This window comes from Cervus elaphus, chromosome 20 (assembly GCF_910594005.1).
Source record: "Cervus elaphus chromosome 20, mCerEla1.1, whole genome shotgun sequence".
NCBI classification, from domain to species: Eukaryota; Metazoa; Chordata; class Mammalia; order Artiodactyla; family Cervidae; genus Cervus; species Cervus elaphus.
This window is the reverse complement of record NC_057834.1, coordinates 102929096-102947312: the sequence shown is the minus strand read 5'-3', so window position 1 is coordinate 102947312 and position 18217 is coordinate 102929096. Positions and strand designations below refer to the sequence as shown.

Sequence of the window (18217 nt, the reverse complement as noted above, 5' to 3'; positions counted from 1 at the left end):
TGTGGCTGATTCATGTCAATGTATGACAAAACCCACTGAAATGTTGTGAAGTAATTAGCCTCCAACTAATAAAAAAAATTAAAAAAAAAAAAAAAAACCTTCTAGAAGAAAGCCTAGGCAGTAAGCTCCTTGACATCAGTTTTAGTACATTTTTTTTGGATATTATCTTCTCAGCCAAGGGAAACAAAAGCAAAAATAAATAAATGGAAAGATATCAAACTAAAAAAGTTCTGCATAGTAAAGGAAACTACTGTCTACTGAATAGAAAAAGATAATTCAAAATGATATGTCTAGTAAGGAGTTAATATCCCAAATATACAAAGAACCTAAACAAGTCAACATCAAAAAACCAAACAACCTGATTATAAAATAGGCAGAGGGTCTCAATAGACATTTCTCCGAAGAAGATATACAGATAGCCAGCAGGCACATAAAAAGATGCTCAAATGACTAATAATCAGGGAAATACAAATCAAAACCTCATAAGTGGTCAGAATGGCTACTATCAAAAAGACAAGAATCAACAAGTGTTGACAAGGATATGCAGAAAAGCGAATCTTTATGCACTACTAGTGGGAACATAAACTGGTGCAGCCACTATGGAATACTACTGGAGGCACATAGGAGCGGGAAGGAGGAACGAGATGAAGGTGGTCAAAAGCTACAAACCTTACGTGTGAGACAAATAAGTACCAGGTATGTAACATACAACATGATGAATATAGTTAATATTGTGGTATGTTATATATGAAAGCTGTTAAGAGAGGAAGCTAACAACTCCCATCACAGGGAAAAGTTTTTCCGTTTTATTTATTATCTATGTGAAATGAGAAAGCTCCAGGAGATGGTGAAGGACAGGGAAGCCTGCATGCTGCAGTCCATGGGGTCGCAAACAGTAGGACACAACTGAGAGACTAAAGAACAACAGCAAAAGTGAAATGGGTGATGGATGTTCACTAAACTTACGGTGATAATCATTTCATGATGTACGTAAGTCAAATCATTATGTTGAACATCTTAAACAATATGTCAACTATAGCTCAATAAAACTGGAAGAAAAAGTATTGTTTGAATGACAATAAAAACAAACACATAAACTATCGCTATCATTCCTAATTTTTAAATCTATTTTATCAGTTTCTGAAAAAATAGCCTACTATGACTAAGGATTTGTGAGTTTCTCCTTGTAATCCTGTCCTATTTTGTCACGTTTTGCTTGAGTTTTTATTTTTGATGCACACAGGTTCAGGATTCCTGTTCTGGTAGTGAATCTTTCATTCTCTCATTATGTAAAAAGTTCTATTATTTGCAATAAAGTCCTTTTGTTATAATAACTATTTTGCTCTATATTAATATTAATATTCTTATACCAACTCTTAGTTTTTTTAAGAAGCTAGTATTTACTGTTCTTTGTACCCCTTTATAATAAATCATATGTCTTTGATAATAATATTCATAAAAATAGCTAAAATATGTATTTCCTTATTGCAAAATTCAGACTTAAATTGAAGACAGTAAGAAAAACCACTAGACCATTCAGGTATGACCTAAATCAAATCCCTTACGATTATACAGTGTAAGTGACAAACAGATTCAAGGGATTAGATCTGATAGACAGAGTGCCTGAAGAACTATGGACAGAGGTTCATGACACTGTATAGGAGGCAGGGATCAAGACCATCCCCAAGAAAAAGAAATGTAAAAAGGTGAAAGGGTTGTCTGATGAGGTCTTACAAATAGCTGAGAAAAGAAGAGAAGTTAAAGGCAAAGGAGAAAAGGACAGATATACCCATTTGAATGCTGATTTCCAAAGAATAGCAAGGAGAGATAAGAAAGCCTTCCTCAGTGATCAATGCAAAGAAATAGAGGAAAACAATAGAATGTGAATGACTACAGATCTCTTCAGGAAAATTAGATACACCAAGGGAACATTTCATGCAAAGATGGGCACAATAAAGAACGGAAATGGTATGGACCTAACAGAAGCAGAAGATATTAAGAGGTGGACAGAATACACAGAACTATACAAAAAAGATCTTCATGACCCAGATAACCACAATGGTGTGATCATTCACCGGGAGCCAGACATCCTGGGATATGAAGTCAAGTGGGCCTTAGGAAGCATCACTACTAACAAAGCTAGTCGAGGTGATGGAATTCCAGTTGAGCTATTTCAAATCCTAAAAGATGATGCTGTAAAAGTGTTGCACGCAATATGCCAGCAAATTTGGAAAACTCAGCAGTGGCCACAGGACTGGAAAAGATCAGTTTTCATTCCAATCCCAAAAAAGGGCAATGCCAAAGAATATTCAAACTACTGCACAATTGCACTCATCTCACATGCTAGCAAAGTGATGTTCAAAATTCTACAAGCCAGGCTTCAACAGTATGTGAACTGAGAGCTTCCAGATGTTCAAGCTGGATTTAAAAAAGGCAGAGGAACCAGAGACCAAATTGCCAACATCTGTTGGATCATTGAAAAAGCAAGAGAGTTCCACAAAAACATCTACTTCGGCTTTATTGACTATACCAAAGCCTTTGACAGTGTAGATCACAATAAACTGTAGACAATTCTTCAAGAGATGGGAATACCAGACCACCTTTCCTGCCTCCTGAGAAATCTGTATGCAGGTCAAGATGCAAGTTAGAAATGGACATGGAACAGCAGACTGATTCCAAATCAGGAAAGAAGCATGTCAAGGCTGTATATGGTCACCCTGTTTATTTAACTTATATGCAGAGTACATCATGAGAAATGCCAGGCTGGATAAAGCACAAGCTGGAATCAAGATTGCCAGGAGAAATATCAATAACCTCAGATATGCAGATGACACCACCCTTATGGCAGAAAGCAAAGAGGAACTAAAGAGCCTCTTGATGAAAGTGAAAGAGGAGAGTGAAAAAGTTGGCTTAAAACTCAACATTCAGAAAACTAAGATCATGGCATCTGGTCCCATCACTTCATGGGAAACAGATGAAGAAGCAATGGAAACAGTGAGAGACTTTATTTTCGTGGGCTCCAAAATCTCTGCAGATGGTGACTACAGCCATGAAATTAAAAGACGCTTGCTCCTTGGAAGAAAAGCTATGATCAACCTAGACAGCATATTAAAAAGCAGAGACATTTCTTTGCCAACAAAGATCCATCTAGTCAAAGCTATGGTTTTTCCAGTAGTCATGTATGGATGTGAGAGTTGGACTATAAAGAAAGCTGAGCACCAAAGAATTGATGCTTTTGACCTGTGGTGTTGGAGAAGACTCGAGAGTCCCTTGGACTGCAAGGAGATCCAACCAGTCCATCCTAAAGGAGATCAGTCCTGAATATTGATTGAAGGACTGATGGTGAGGCTGAAACTCCAATACTTTGGCCACCTGATACAAAGAACTGACTCACTGGAAAAGACCCTGATGCTGGGAAAGAATGAAGTGGGTTGGAGAAGGGGACGACAGAGGATGAGATGGTTGGATGGCATCACCAACTCAATGGACATGAGTTTGAGTAAGCTCTGGGAGTTGATGATGGACAGGGAAGCCTGGCATGCTGCAATCCATGGGTCACAAAGAGTAGGGCACAACTGAGTGACTGAACTGAACTGCAAGTATGTATTAAACACTTACTATATGCCAGTCCTTGTTCTAAGTACTTTTGGTATGTTAATTCTTTTAATTCTCACAACAATCCTGAGGTAGATGTTATTTCCCCATTTTAAAGGCAAGTAAACAAAAACACAATTAAAAGTTCAACTGACAGATATTCCATCTGCTCCCTGAAGATTACAAGGACTTTAAAATTTTAATTCCTGTTTCCGCATATATCTTCCAAGCTGTTATGGTCTATTAGTATTTGTTTTTAACCCACTCTTTTGCTTTATAGTCAGCAGGAATGGTAACCACATTTTTATAACTAAGTTTATAGATTTACCAACATGCTTATTAATTTATTATTTTACCATTGCTCTTTGCATCCATTCCTTTATTTGAGGCTCAGTTATGAGCATGTACTCACAGAAGAATATTCTTTAATAATCTTTCAAGGAGTATCTGGGAATGGTTAATTCTCTCAGACTGAATGAAAATACCTTCACTTCATTCTTATTTCCTGAATGAAAAATTCAGATGTGATTTTCAATTGGTATTATTCCATTTCCTGCTGCAGTCTATAGATACTGGTGAGAAGTGTAATGTCACTAAAATTTTCTCTTTGTTTTTGATGTTCTGCAGTTTTATCATGATATGATTAGGTGTGAATTTGTTTTAATTCATCCTGCTCAGACAAAGCATGTTATTCTAATCTGGAAATTCCCATCTTTCCTCAACTACGAAAACCTGATAGTCCATGTATCTTAGACTACTGCCTCTGCTCCTTTTTCTCTTCTTTATTGTAGAACTCCTATTTGACATATGTTGGAATTTATTCTATCCATTACTTTTCTCTACTGTTTTATCATATACTCCATCTCTTTATCTGTCTATGCTGTTAACACTGCTACAATCTAGGATGATTTCTACACATCTATTGTCTATTTTACAAGTTCTCTCTTTGACTATGCAAATTTAGTGTTTATCCTTCCACCCCAACTATTAAAACATAGGAGTATTCTTAGGAGTAAAGGAACAGAAAATTTTACCATCTTTTCTCTCCTCTAAAAAGGATACTACTTTGGAAAAATTTGCCAAGTGGTAGGGATGGGGATGACCCCTACTAAGGGGTAGGGCAGTATAACGATACACACACAACCATACATAAATGTAATCAATATACATAAGGACAAATAAATAAGAGAGAGGGAAAGTGTGGGTGTAGGTGTATCTTCACTGTATAAACTGGAAGCAAGTCACTCCATTTGAGGGCTATGTAGAATTTAAGTAGAGGGAAGACTTATATTTAGATTTTTTTCCTTTTATAACTGTAAATAGATTTAAATTTAATATTGCCCCCTGTTCACATAGTATGTAATTCAACTGAACATAGAAAACACATACAAATACCTGGAGGAAGAATATTCCAGGTTGAAAGAAGTGCAAGTGCAGTTCCTGTGGAGGCAACGGGCTCAGCATGATGGACAAACAGCCAGAAGCTAAGAGTGGCTGAAGTACTGTAAACATGGGAGAGGCAGGAGAATAAATGAGGCAGATGAGATGACCAGGTATTAAATGACATACAGCCCTAAAGGTCACGACAAAGTTTTGAACTATATCCTAAGAGTGATGGGAAGAGCACCTACAATGTCTTTGAAAATGTGCTTTAAGTAGAAGTGCTTATTTAAATTGTACCTTGTGTTTTGTACAGTACTTGAAAAGTGACGCTGTTAACAGAAGTTATGATTTCATTTAGAACTTAAGTTGTAAGACTCAAGCTTTTCTATTTCTAAAATACATATAAGATGACATACTAGGAAAATCAACATAATGATTACAAATGACATAATCTGCTATAAGATCCTAGGCAGAATTCTATTTTGAGACCTGTGTGAGAACTATATATCAAAGAATACATAAAACACATATGTACAGTTTAATGAATAATTATAGAGTGAACTAGTATAGCCATCATATAGAAATAGAATATTACCAGCACCCTAGGAACTCTTGCTATATGACTTTTCAAAAAAGAGCTTAGCAAGTACTATAACCGGTGATAATTATCCACTTAAATGTCAACTGAGATCATGTGACCAATCTTTTCATGGGCAAAAGAAATGTTCCCTTAAGTCCATATTTAATTTCAATATGGAAATTAAGTATGTATCCACTTAAAATTTATTCACATTTCAGTATAGAGATGTTCCATATCTAAGGCACTAATTTTTAATTTTAAACAAATGGTGTATCAAATGAATTAAAGAAAAAACAACAACCCAGAACTATAGAGCTTGAAGAAAACATATACATCTTGATGTATTTTTGTGAAAGCAAACTTAACAGTGATAGCTTTAAGATTAAGAAGCACTTGATTAAAGTCATTCAAAAGTTAAGATCTCATTATAGGTTTCATTACAACAGATTAGGTAAAACGAGGAGACTTCTTTGTTGTTCTGTAGCTTCTAGTATATACTTAGCACTAAAATGTTTTACAATAAATATGAATAAGGATAATCACAGTATATCTAAAATATATTATTTTAAATTTAAGCCTACTTAATATTTCATATTATAGAAACTTGACATGTCACTGATTCATGACCTTTTTACAATATTAAAAATTAAGCCTATGAAATCTAAAAAATAAAAATTAAGCCTATGAAATCTAGATTCCTGCATCTTTTAAATGAATATTTTAGCAATAAACTACCAGAGGATAAGAAATATGTGTGGTCAAAATTAAACTAACAATAATTTAAAATAAAGAATTTCATATTAAAATTAGGTTATTCTCTAACAGTAATTATACAAACCTTTTGCAAGTGCACTTAAAATCGTAACAACCCCAGAGAGAATGAAATACAATAAATAAAACAAGCTATAAAGACACAGGAAATGTGGATAAAACTAAATGGACAACATGAATAAAAATAACATTTGGAAGTATTATTCTTAAAGTGTAGTGCATTACCTGAATTATGCGCCCTTTAATTTATGCACATGATGGATAGCTTGTTAACTTGTTAAGGGGCTATACCATTATAATTGATAGTGGCTGAAGGCAGTCAGGCCATAATTTCTATTTAATGGATGGGAAAGTAAGGTAACAAAGTCTGCAGCAGCATTTTAATGTAACTGCCTAGGAAGTTTACATTTATGTTCAAAGTATTACCTATATTCTAGTCTTTTCTATGTTGAATTCTTTAAAAAGAAAAATCAGCTGCTGCAGGATTCACATATTATTAAATCAAAATTCTTATTTAACCAACACCTAGGAAAAAAATCTCACAATAAGCAGAAAAGACTGTTCAACTAACCATTTGATGGTCCATTTCTGTTTTCTTGTTCTTTTGAGCTTGTGGGAGAAGCAATTGGGCTCATCTGACAGGTTCCAGTTGTTGGAGAATAAGCTGCAGCACTTTTCTTCCTTGTGATTTTAGGAGAATCAAATGACTAGAAACAGATATTAATTTGGGACAAATACATTATATTTAGTTACAGACCTTTGGAAATACATTTGAAAAACTCACAAAATTCAAACAAATACTCTTTTCTTTGCTCTTTCTTTTTGGATTTAAATATACACAATTACTATCTTCAAAGTGAACACTGTTATTTCAAGGTATGCACATTTTTCAGGTCTCCATACTAATTAGGGCATCTCAATCTGATGTTTATGAAGTTTTAACACTGAAGGGTTGCTACCTTCTGAGATGGTATTTCCAAGCAAGTAGAGACAGCCAGCTCTCCCAGTTACATCCTGACATTTGCTGTCAGCTGAACTTGAACGATAATTACAGGGCTAGGCCAGAGAAATGCTCAGCAGTTTAAGACCCACAGGGAAATCCTAGGAAGGGTTAGTGGTATCCTTCAACTTCACGAAGTTGCTCTGACATACGTCCTAATGCTAACCAAAATAATGTTCAGACAGTTGAGTATAGCATATAAGGCCTTTGAAAATTTGACCTATTCTAAATAAATCCTCTCTGCAGCTTCCTGCTCTGTGTTTACATAGATCTTGTGTATACCTCTTACTGGAGTTAGTAAATTCTAATAATTCTTTACATTTCTGTATACTCCACTAGAATTTACGTTTCTGAAAATAAATTATTATTTCATCTTTGTAGTCTAGAACTCAAAAATGTATGATGAATGGATGATTCAAAAGGAACAGTCCAATAAACTTAGCCACATGATTCCCTCAAAATATATTCATTTGTTCATTCATCCATTATTAAATGACACCTATAGTCCCAGTCACTTAGGCTATGCACATTTCAGTTCAGTCACTCAGTTGTACCCAACTCTTCGAAACCCCATGGACTGCAGCATGCCAGGCTTTCCTGTCCATCACCAACTCCTGGAGCTTACTCAAACCCATGTCCATCACGTCAATGATGCCATCCAACCATCTCATCCTGTGTCGTCTCCTTCTCCTCTCGCCTTCAATCTTTCCCAGCATCAGGGTCTTTTCTAAAAAGTCAGTTCTTTGCATTAGGTGGCCCAAGTAGTGGAGTTTCAGCTTCAGCATCCGTCCTTCCAATGAATATTCAAGACTAATTTCCTTTAGGATGGACTGGTTGGATCTTCTTGCAGTCCAAAGGACTCTCAAGAGTATTCTCCAACACCACAGGTCAAAAGCATCAATTCTTTGGCACTCAGCTTTCTTTATGGTCCCAACTCTCAAATCCATACATGACTACTGGAAAAACCATAGCTTTGACTAGACAGATCTTTGTTGGCAAAGAAATGTCTCTGCTTTTTGATATGCTGTCTAGGTTGATCACAGCTCTCCTTCCAAGGAGAAAGCATCTTTTTATTTCATGGCTGCAGTCGTCATCTGCAGTGATTTTGGAGCCCCCAAAAATTAAGTCTCTCACTGTTTCCATTGTTTCTCCATCTATTTGCCATGAAGTGATTGGACTGGATGCCATGATCTTAGTTTTCTGAACGCTGAGTTTTAAGCCATCTTTTTCATTTGGGATTCGGCTAATCTTTCACTGGGACCTCACTCATAATCCACTTTCTCCGAATACTCATCCTCACACTATTAATTGTTTCCTGTTCTGAATTTCTTTTAAACTTGTTTTCTATAATACTTACTTACCACCCAGCATCTGGCTAACTAATGTACACACAGGAATGAAACAAATTGTTCTGGCCTCATAAACAGCAGAGAACAGGTCTAAAGGTAGTATGTGTGCTATAGAAATTTGAAAAGGGAAAATCAAAATGGTCTGCAGTAATCTCACAGGATTCCTGTGAGGAGGAAGGGTTAGGCTTAGATGAGTGAAAACAAAAGGTATGAAAAACCTGAAATCTAGAGATGAAATGGACAGCAAAGGGTGGACTTGGGGGATAAAGGAAAGGTCTGAAGGGTCATGATATGTTGTGAACATTGTAGAATTACACTTTAGCTTGGCTGCTGACTTGAAATAGTTATATAATTCTCTACTGTCAACTATTCTTTATTTTTAAGACACCATGGCAGAAATAGTAGCTATGTTACCTTTTCCAATAGTTTTGGTATTAGTTCCAGAATCTATAGCATCAATTATTTTTTTACAGTTAAGATTTTAAATGATAGATACTTTTTTGTATTGGGGGAACAAAAGGCATTCCATTCTTTATTTTATGTATCCACAGTAGCCACAAATGTAACCAATATCTTTTTTAAAAAAATCAAACTATAATATCAAGTTATAGCTCTAAAGCAATCTTTTTCATAAGGTGAAAAGGTTTTAAGTCTCTTTATCAGGTGGCTATTATTACCTCTCTACCTTGAGTTTTCACCTGTTTATATGTATTCAGTCATAAACTATGACATTTATCCAATCCAACCCCACTTTTCTAAGAATTTATTGCCCAGAACTATTTCACAGTGTATGTTCAAGAAATGAAAGTCACTACGCTAATGTACATTGATGTCAATCTGTTTTCCTATTTTCACCAAAAGTTATTTTTCCAATTGCCAAATATCTAAGCACTGCAACTGTAGATCATATATTTCTCCTTGAAAACAATTTTCTAGCTTTTGCAAAATAGGTCTTCATGTGTGTACACGTGCGTGCACATGTGTGTGAATATATATATATAAAATTTTTGCCCTCACCTTAAAAATACTAAGGCTTCTACTTTGTCAGCTTTTTTTTTTGTGATCTGTGTTGATTAAAAGGGAAAATGTCTGTACACAATTGTAATGTGTGTGTGTGCTTAGTCACGTCCAACTCTTTGCGGCCCCCTGGGCTGTAGCCCGCCAGACTTCTGCCCATGGAATTTTCTAGGCAAGAATACTGGAGCAGGTTGCTGTTTCCGACTCCAGATCTTCCCAACCCAGGGATCGAACCCGAGTCTTTTGTATTTCCTGCATTGGCAGGCAGGTTCTTTACCACTAGCGCTATCTGGGAAGCCCATATAATGGTAATATACTTGCAAAAAAGAAAATCTACCTTTCTCTACTATCCCACTAAATACTCTGGATATTTATATGTATCTGTCTACTTACAGACAAAAATGTATCATCTTACTTCTATTTTATAGTTTTATTTCTGTATTTTTATTTATTGGCTGTGCTGGGTCTTTGTTGCCGAGGGGACCTGCCTCTAGTTGTAGCAAGTGGGGGCTACTCTTTGTTGCAGTGTGAGGCCTTCTCGTTGCAGAAGCTTCTCTTGCTGTGGAGCACCAGCTCTGGGCACACGGGCTTCAGTAGCTGCGGTTCCCAGGCTCTAGAGCACAGGCTCAGCAGTAGTGGTGCACGGGTCTACCAGCTCCACAGGCGGGATCTCCTGAGACCAGGGGTCAAGCCTGTGTCTCCTGCACTGGCAGGTGGATTACCACTGAGCCCCAAGGGAAACCCCAGAACCATACTTCTGTAAGTTCTATTTCTCTGGAAGTTTAACCAAGGTCCTCTAATTTTTAAACTCTGAAGATGATCCTAGAATCCATTCAAGAATTCCATTTTGCCAAACCCCAAACATTGAAGGACTTGGCCTACTCAGGCCAAACGTCACTGTACTTTTTGTTAAGGAGGTCAAAGCTTGTGTATTAGAAAAACTAAAATTTGAACATTGATTTTTCTGCCCAGAACAAAAGAAATTAATGTTCTCTCCATAATTTCAAATATATGTGACATCCTCTCTCAATTTCTTTCACAAATTGTAGCCTGCTTCATCACCTTGTTTAAAGCACATTCTACCAAAAAGTTATTGATTTTTACCTATTATAAACAGTCTAAAAAGTACCAACTTAGGGTTCTTTCAGGATGAAATATGGAATATAATGTGTCTGCTACTATTATTATGAAATATTAGCCTATGCTATCACTGAAATGTTTAAAATACAGGTACTGTAGGTATTTGGACAACCAGAAGCAAAAGAAAAACTAGGAAGCAACCTAGATGCCCATCAGCAGACGAATGGATAAGGAAGCTGTGGTACATATACACCATGGAATTTTACTCAGCCGTCAAAAAGAATTCATTTGAACCAGTCCTAATGAGATGGATGAAACTGGAGCCCCTTATACAGAGTGAAGTAAGCCAGAAAGATAAAGAACATTACAGCATACTAACACATATATATGGAATTTAGAAAGATGGTAACGATAACCCTATATGCAAAACAGAAAAAGAGACACAGAAATACAGAACAGACTTTTGAACTCTGTGGGAGAAGGTGAGGGTGGGATGTTTCAAAAGAACAGCATGTATTCTATCTATGGTGAAACAGATCACCAGCCCAGGTGGGATGCATGAGACAAGTGCTTGGGCCTGGTGCACTGGGAAGACCCAGAGGAATCGGGTGGAGAGGGAGATGGGAGGGGGGATCGGGATGGGGAATAGGTGTAAATCTATGGCTGATTCATATCAATGTATGACAAAACCCACTGAAATGTTGTGAAGCAATTAGCCTCCAACTAATAAAAAAATTAAAAAAAAAAAAAAGAAAAACTAGGGTAGCTAATAGAGACAATTCTTTATAACCTTATACTGGCTAACCCAGTTATTGGAATGATGCACCTAAGATACTATGCATCACTAGTACTTATGGAATTACATTAGAAAATTTTAAATACCAGCTGTCTCAGGGATTTTTCACAAATTAGGCCTAAGGTTCCTAGAAGAGTCCTAAATATCAACTGTTTTCAGTTAGAGGCTATTATGAATTAAGATGCTAAGAACATTCTTGTATGTCTTTTTGTGGCTATATGATTTTATTTACTTGGAAAGTCCAGGAGTAAAATTGCCAGGCTATAGGATGGCTCTAGATTTATTTTGTATACATAAAATAAAGGCTTAATAGTTCTCCAAAGTGTTTCAGTTCAGTTCAGTTGCTCAATTGTGTCCGATTCTTTGTGACACTGTGGACTGCAGCTAGCTAGCCAGGCTTCCCCGTCCATCACCAACTCCCAGAGCTGGCTCACACTCATGTCCATCCAGTTGGTGATGCCATCTAACCATCTCATCCTCTGTCATCCCCTTCTCCTCCACCTTCAATCCTTCCCAGAATCAGGGCCTTTTCAAATAAGTCAGTTCTTCACATCAGGTGGCCAAAGAATTGGAGTTTCAGCTTCAGCATCAGTCCTTCAATCAATATTCAGGACTGATCTCCTTTAGGATGGACTGGTTAGACCTCACTGCAGTCCAAGGGACTCTCAAGAGTCTTCTCCAACACCACAGGTCAAAAGCATCAATTCTTCGGTGCTCAGCTTTCTTTATAGTCCAACTCTCACATCCATACATGACTACTGGAAAAACCATAGCTTTGACTAGATGGACCTTTGTTGGCAAAGAAATGTCTCTGCTTTTTAATATGCTGTCTAGGTTGATCATAGCTCTCCTTCCAAGGAGCAAGCATCTTTTAATTTCATGGCTGTAGTCACCATCTGCAGAGATTTTGGAGCCCAAGAAAATAAAGTCTCTCACTGTTTCCATTGTTTCCCCATCTATTTGCCATGAAGTGATTGGACTGGATGCCATGATCTTAGTTTTCCGAATGTTAAATTTTAAGACAACTTTTTCACTCTCCTCTTTCATCAAGAGGCTTTTTAGTTCCTCTTTGCTTTCTGCCATAAGGGTGGTGTCCTCTGCATATCTGACATTATTGATATTTCTCCTGGCAATCTTGATTCCAGCTTGTACTTCATCCAGCCCTGCATTTCGCACGATGTACTCTGCATATAAGTTAAATAAGCAGGGTGACAATATACAGCCTTGATGTACTCCTTTCCCAAGGTGTTTGTATCATTTTAAATTGCTATCAATAAATCAGAGCTCTAAATGCTGCACATCCTCACCAAGCCTTAGATTGTTTTAGGCGTTCCTGTGTTGGTTTTTAAAGCCATTCTGTTTTGATATTGTTATTTAGCCATTCTTTTCATGCTATTCATGGGGTTCTCATGGCAAGAATACTGAAGTGGTCTGACACTCCAAAAGCTGGCTTAAAACTCAACATTCAAAAAACTAAGATCATGGCATCTGGTCCCATCACTTCATGACAAATAGATGAGGAAACAATGGAAACAGTGAGAGCCTTTATTTTCTTGGGCTCCAAAATCACTGCAGATGGTGACTGCAGCTACGAAATTAAAAGACATTTGCTCCTTGGAAGAAAAGCTATGATAACCTAGACAGCGTATTAGAAAGCAGAGCCATTACTTTGCCAACAAAGTTCTGTCTAGACAAAGCCATTGGTTTTTCCATGCATGGATGTGAGAGTTGGACCATATACAAAGCTGAGCACCAAAGAATTGATGCTTTTGAACGGTGGTGTTGGAGAAAACTCTTGAGAGTCCCTTGGACGGCAAGGAGATCCAACCAGTCCATCCTAAAGGAAATCAGTCCTGAATATTCATTGGAAGGACTGATGCTGAAGCTGAAACTCCAATACTTTGGCCACCTGATGCGAAGCACTGACTCATCTGAAAAGACCCTGATGTTGGGAAAGACTGAAGGCAGGAGGAGAAGGGGATGATAAAGGATGAGATGGTTTGATAGCATCACTGACTCGATGGACATGAGTGTGAGTAAGCTCTGGGAGTTGGTGATGGACAGGGAAGCCTGGTGTGCTCCTGTCCATGGCGTTGCAAAGAGTCACGCAACACTGAGTGACTGAACTGAACTTAGCTATTCTAGTGAGTGGGAATGGTATCACTCTGTGGTTTTAATTTGTATTTTCAATGACAAATAACACTGAATATTTTTTCATTTGCTAATTTTCCATTTAACCATCTGTCTGAGGTTTGTAAAGCTTGACAGCTAATGATTTGGGGACTGTTAGGTGCCTCAGACTAAGTAAATATAATGTACTGATCGTTCCAAATGTGTTTTTGGGTTTTAACTGTTTACAGATTTCTTTTGTGTCAAAAGAAAAAATATGAAGTATCTTTCAGAGGATTGTTCAGCAGCCAACGGGATCTGAAACATCATCTTAAGGCTGCTCTTCTTAAAGTGGGAAATTCTGTTATTAGTGAAAACATGAATGAACCTGGAGAACATTATGCTAAGTGAAATGCAACAGAGAGAGAAAGACAAACCACTTCATGGTCTCACTTATATGTGAAGAAAATAAAAATGTCTTAATTCACAGAAACAGACAGTAGGCAAGCAGTTTTTAGTCACTGGGAGATGGAGGAACAGAGGGTACAAACTTTCACTGTAGGATAAATAAGGTCTGAGGATCTAATGGATAGCATGTTGACTATAACTAGTAACACTAATATATAACTGAAATCTGCTAGAAGGGTAGAACTTAAATGTTCTTACCAAAAAAGAAAAAGTTGAAGTTATAGATGGATTGATTGATGAGAACAATCCTTTTACAATGTGTGTGTATAAAAAGACACACACACACATATATGTACACACAATGAATATACATGTTCACAATGTATAAATAAAACCATTACATTGTACAATTATATCTCACTAAAGTTGAAGAAATGGAGAAGGAAATGGCAACTCACTCCAGTATTTTTCCCTGGGAAATTTCATGGTCAGAGGAGTCTGGTGGGCTACAGTCCAAGGGGTCACAAAGAGTCAGACACGACTTAGCAACTAAACAATAACAACAAAGGGGAAAAAAGTGAAAGGCTTGGGTCATCCTTTTTTTCTCCCTTTCCTATTTTAAACCAGATCTTTCCTAAAAGCTTGACTCCTACCTTACACAGACATACTCATGTGATTCTTGAGTGTCTCCATAACTTTTGAATGATTTGTGTAAAATAATCTGAAGATGTTAGGAATGTCATTCCCTGTGCCAAACCTTGCGAGTCAAGACTGCTCCTTGATATGATTCATGCCAAAACTTACACTGGCATACAGATGCACCAAATCTATTTAATTTCCTATTAAGAGAGAAGTGGGAGGCTTTCATGTAGAAAGAAGCGATGGGAAACCAAGAGAGGAAAATGAATGTATATTTAAGTCACTCAGGAGCGTTTATGCAGATACAGAAAACTTAAGTCAAAATATTTGTTTAATAAGAGATGGACAAATTCACAACTCCACGTTTTACTACTAGATACCAAAGTTTTGTGCCAGTTCTTGAATTTATAGGGAAGGAAGGATAGCCTGATCCTCTTTGTTCTTTCCCTGATTCCTTCTTCTCATTCCTGAACTACAGAAAACTGAGCTCCCTTGACCTTTGGTGACTCTGTCAGCAGTGTGTGTTCTTGGTTATACTAAAAACTTCCTTTCCTTTCTGCAATACCTTTACTGTATGCTTCTGCTACATGTTGATCCTTTCTCCCTTTCCTCTTCTCGCCAAGCAAACTCAATGAATAAAGACACACTGATACTGAAACAAAAGAAGATAAAAAAAATTATGAACACACACACATCTAACAAGAGAGCCCCAAATACAAGGAGCAAAAACTGACAGAACTGAAGGAAGAAAAAGAAAAATAATAGCTGGAAACTTCAATGCCTCATTTTCAATACTAGACAGACCAACTAGACAAAAAATCAGCAAGGAAACAGAAGATGTGAACAATACTATATACCAATCAGACCTAACACATATCTATCGAGCCCTCCATCCAGCAATAGCAGAATACACATTCTTCTCAAGTGCACATGTAATATTAGCCAGGACAGAAGATACGTTAAGCAGCCAAAAAAAAAAAAAAAAAAAGAACAAAAAAACCAACACTCAGTAAATGTGAAAAAAATTAGAATCATATAAAGAACAGTTTCTAATCACAACAGAATAAAATTACAAATTAAAAACATAAAGACATTTGGAAAATAAATTTACAGAAATTAAACAACATACTCCTAGACAACCAATCAAAAAGGAAATTATAAAACACATTGAGGAGAATAAAAATGAACCATAACATATATAAACACTTATGGGATGGAAAGTAGTACTCAGAGAAAATTTAAGCACTTACATTAAAAAAAGAAAGCTCTCAAATTAATAACCTAAGCTTCCACCTTAAGAAATTAGAAAAAGAATAGACTAAACCCAAAGACACTAGAAGAAAAAAAATATTAATATTAAGGAGAAATCAAATGAAATGGAAAATAAGAAAAAAGATCAATGAATTCAAAAGTTGGTTCTTTGGGGGGGAAAAAAAAACCAACAAACCTTTATCTAGATTGACCAAGAAAGAAATAAGATTCAAATTACTAAAATCAGGAATGAGGGGCAGATATTACAACCAACCTTGGAGAAATAAAAGGGATAATAAGGGGATACTATGAACAACTGTATGCCAACCAATTAGCTAATCTAGATGAAGTGGACAAATTCCCCAAAATACACAACTCACCAGGACTGAACCAAGGAGAAATGGAAAACTGGAACTCATTAAAAGCAAGTAAAGAGATTAGATTAACTCAGAAAACTTGTGAAGAAGAAAACTGCAGCGCCAGACAGCTTCACTAGTGAATTCTACCAGCATTTAAAGAAGTGACACCAATTCTTCTCAAATTCTATAAAAAAGCAGGGAATACTTCCTAACTCATCCTATGAGACCAGCATTACTCTGATAGCAAAACCAGAGGAACACCTGGAAAGAAAACTACAGCCCAATCTCTGCAGCAGAGAGAACAAAGCTGGAAGACTCATATTTCCTAATTTCAAATTTATAGTAATTAAAAACTTCTTATTTTGAAACACAGTATGGTGATGGCATAAGGTCAGATCTGCAGACAAATGGAATAGATTTGAGAGTCCAGGAGTAAATTCATATATTTATAGTCAACTAATCTTCAGTAAGAGTTCTAAGGCCATTCAATGGGGAATAATAGCTTTTTAACAAACACTGCTAGGACAAACGAACTACATGCCCCCAACATCATACCATGTCAAAAATGAACTCTATTATCTATTAGATTTTTAACATACATGCTAAAACTATAAAACTCTTAGAAAGAAACACAGTGGAAGTCTGCATTACCTTAGATTGCACAAGCCATCAAAGAAAAAATAAGTTGGACTTCATCAAAATTTTAAACTTTTGTGTATCAAAGGATTCTATCAAGAAAGACAATCCACAGAACTGATGAAAGTACGTGCAAATCATGTATCTGATAAGGTAACAGTGTTGAGAATATATAAAGAATTCTTACAACTCAACAGTAAAAAGACAACCCAATTAAAAAACGGGCAAAGATTTGAAGAGATAATTCTCCAAAGAAAATCTACAGATGGCCACTAAGCACATGAAAAGATGTTCAACATTACCAGGGAAATGCAAATTAAAACCACAACAGGATAGGACTTCACACCCAGTAGGATGGCTAGAATCAAAAAGTCAGATAACAACAAGTGTTGGGGAGGATGTGGATAAACTGGAACCCTTACATACTGTTACTGGGGATGTAAAATGCTGTAGAAAAGAGTTTAGCAATTTTGCAAAAAGTTAGAATCACCATATGACTCAACAATTCCACCCCAAGTATATAAGAAAACTGAAAACATACTCATACAAAATGCTGTGCAAGAATGTTATATGCAACATTATTTGTAATAGTAAAAAAGTGGAAACAACTCAAAGGTCCTTCAGCTGTATGTGTGTGCTAAGTTGCTTCAGTCATGTCTGACTCTTTGTAACCCCGTGGACCAAAGCCTGCCAGGCTCCTCTGTCTATGAGATTCTCCAGGCAGAATTACTGAAGTGGGTTGCCATGCTCTCCTCCAGGGGATCTTCCTGACCCAGGGATAGAACCTGTGTCTCCTGCATTGGCAGGGGGTTTCTTCACCATTAGCAGCACTCAAGAATGGAAGTCCATTCTTCAGCTGAAGGACAGATAAACAAAAGGTGACATACCCACACAAAAGAATAAGTTTGAGCCATAAAAAGGAATAAAGTACTGTTACATGTGATAAACCTTGGATAAAAGTTGAAAATGTTATGCTAAATGAAAGCAGTCAGTCACCAAAGGCCACATATTGTATGATTCCATTTATATAATATGGCCAGAATAGGCAAATCCACAGAAACAGCAAATTAGTAGTTGCCAGGGAATGAGAGCAGGAGGGAACTGAAACTAACTGCTAATAGGTATGGATTTCTTTTGGGGGTGATGGAAATGTTCTGAAATCAGATATAGGTGATGGCTGCACAATGCAATGAGTATATAATAAATCACTGGTATATACTTTTTAAATTATGAACTTTATATTAT

General features: G+C 36.7%; 1 protein-coding gene across 4 annotated transcripts in view; it reads right to left on the bottom strand.

Annotated features, from left to right (window-relative positions):
- Nucleotides 1-18217, bottom strand: part of LOC122678376 (integrin subunit beta 3 binding protein) — a 90792-nt gene that overhangs the window by 44974 nt on the left and 27601 nt on the right. For all 4 annotated transcript variants that reach the window (XR_006336072.1, XM_043879045.1, XM_043879046.1 and 1 more), the window contains one exon: nucleotides 6900-7035. Coding sequence is in view for 3 of the 4 variants with exons in the window: in XM_043879045.1 (XP_043734980.1) it covers nucleotides 6900-7035 (136 nt within the window). In the remaining variant the exon portion in view is untranslated. The remainder of the gene's footprint in view (nucleotides 1-6899; nucleotides 7036-18217) is intronic.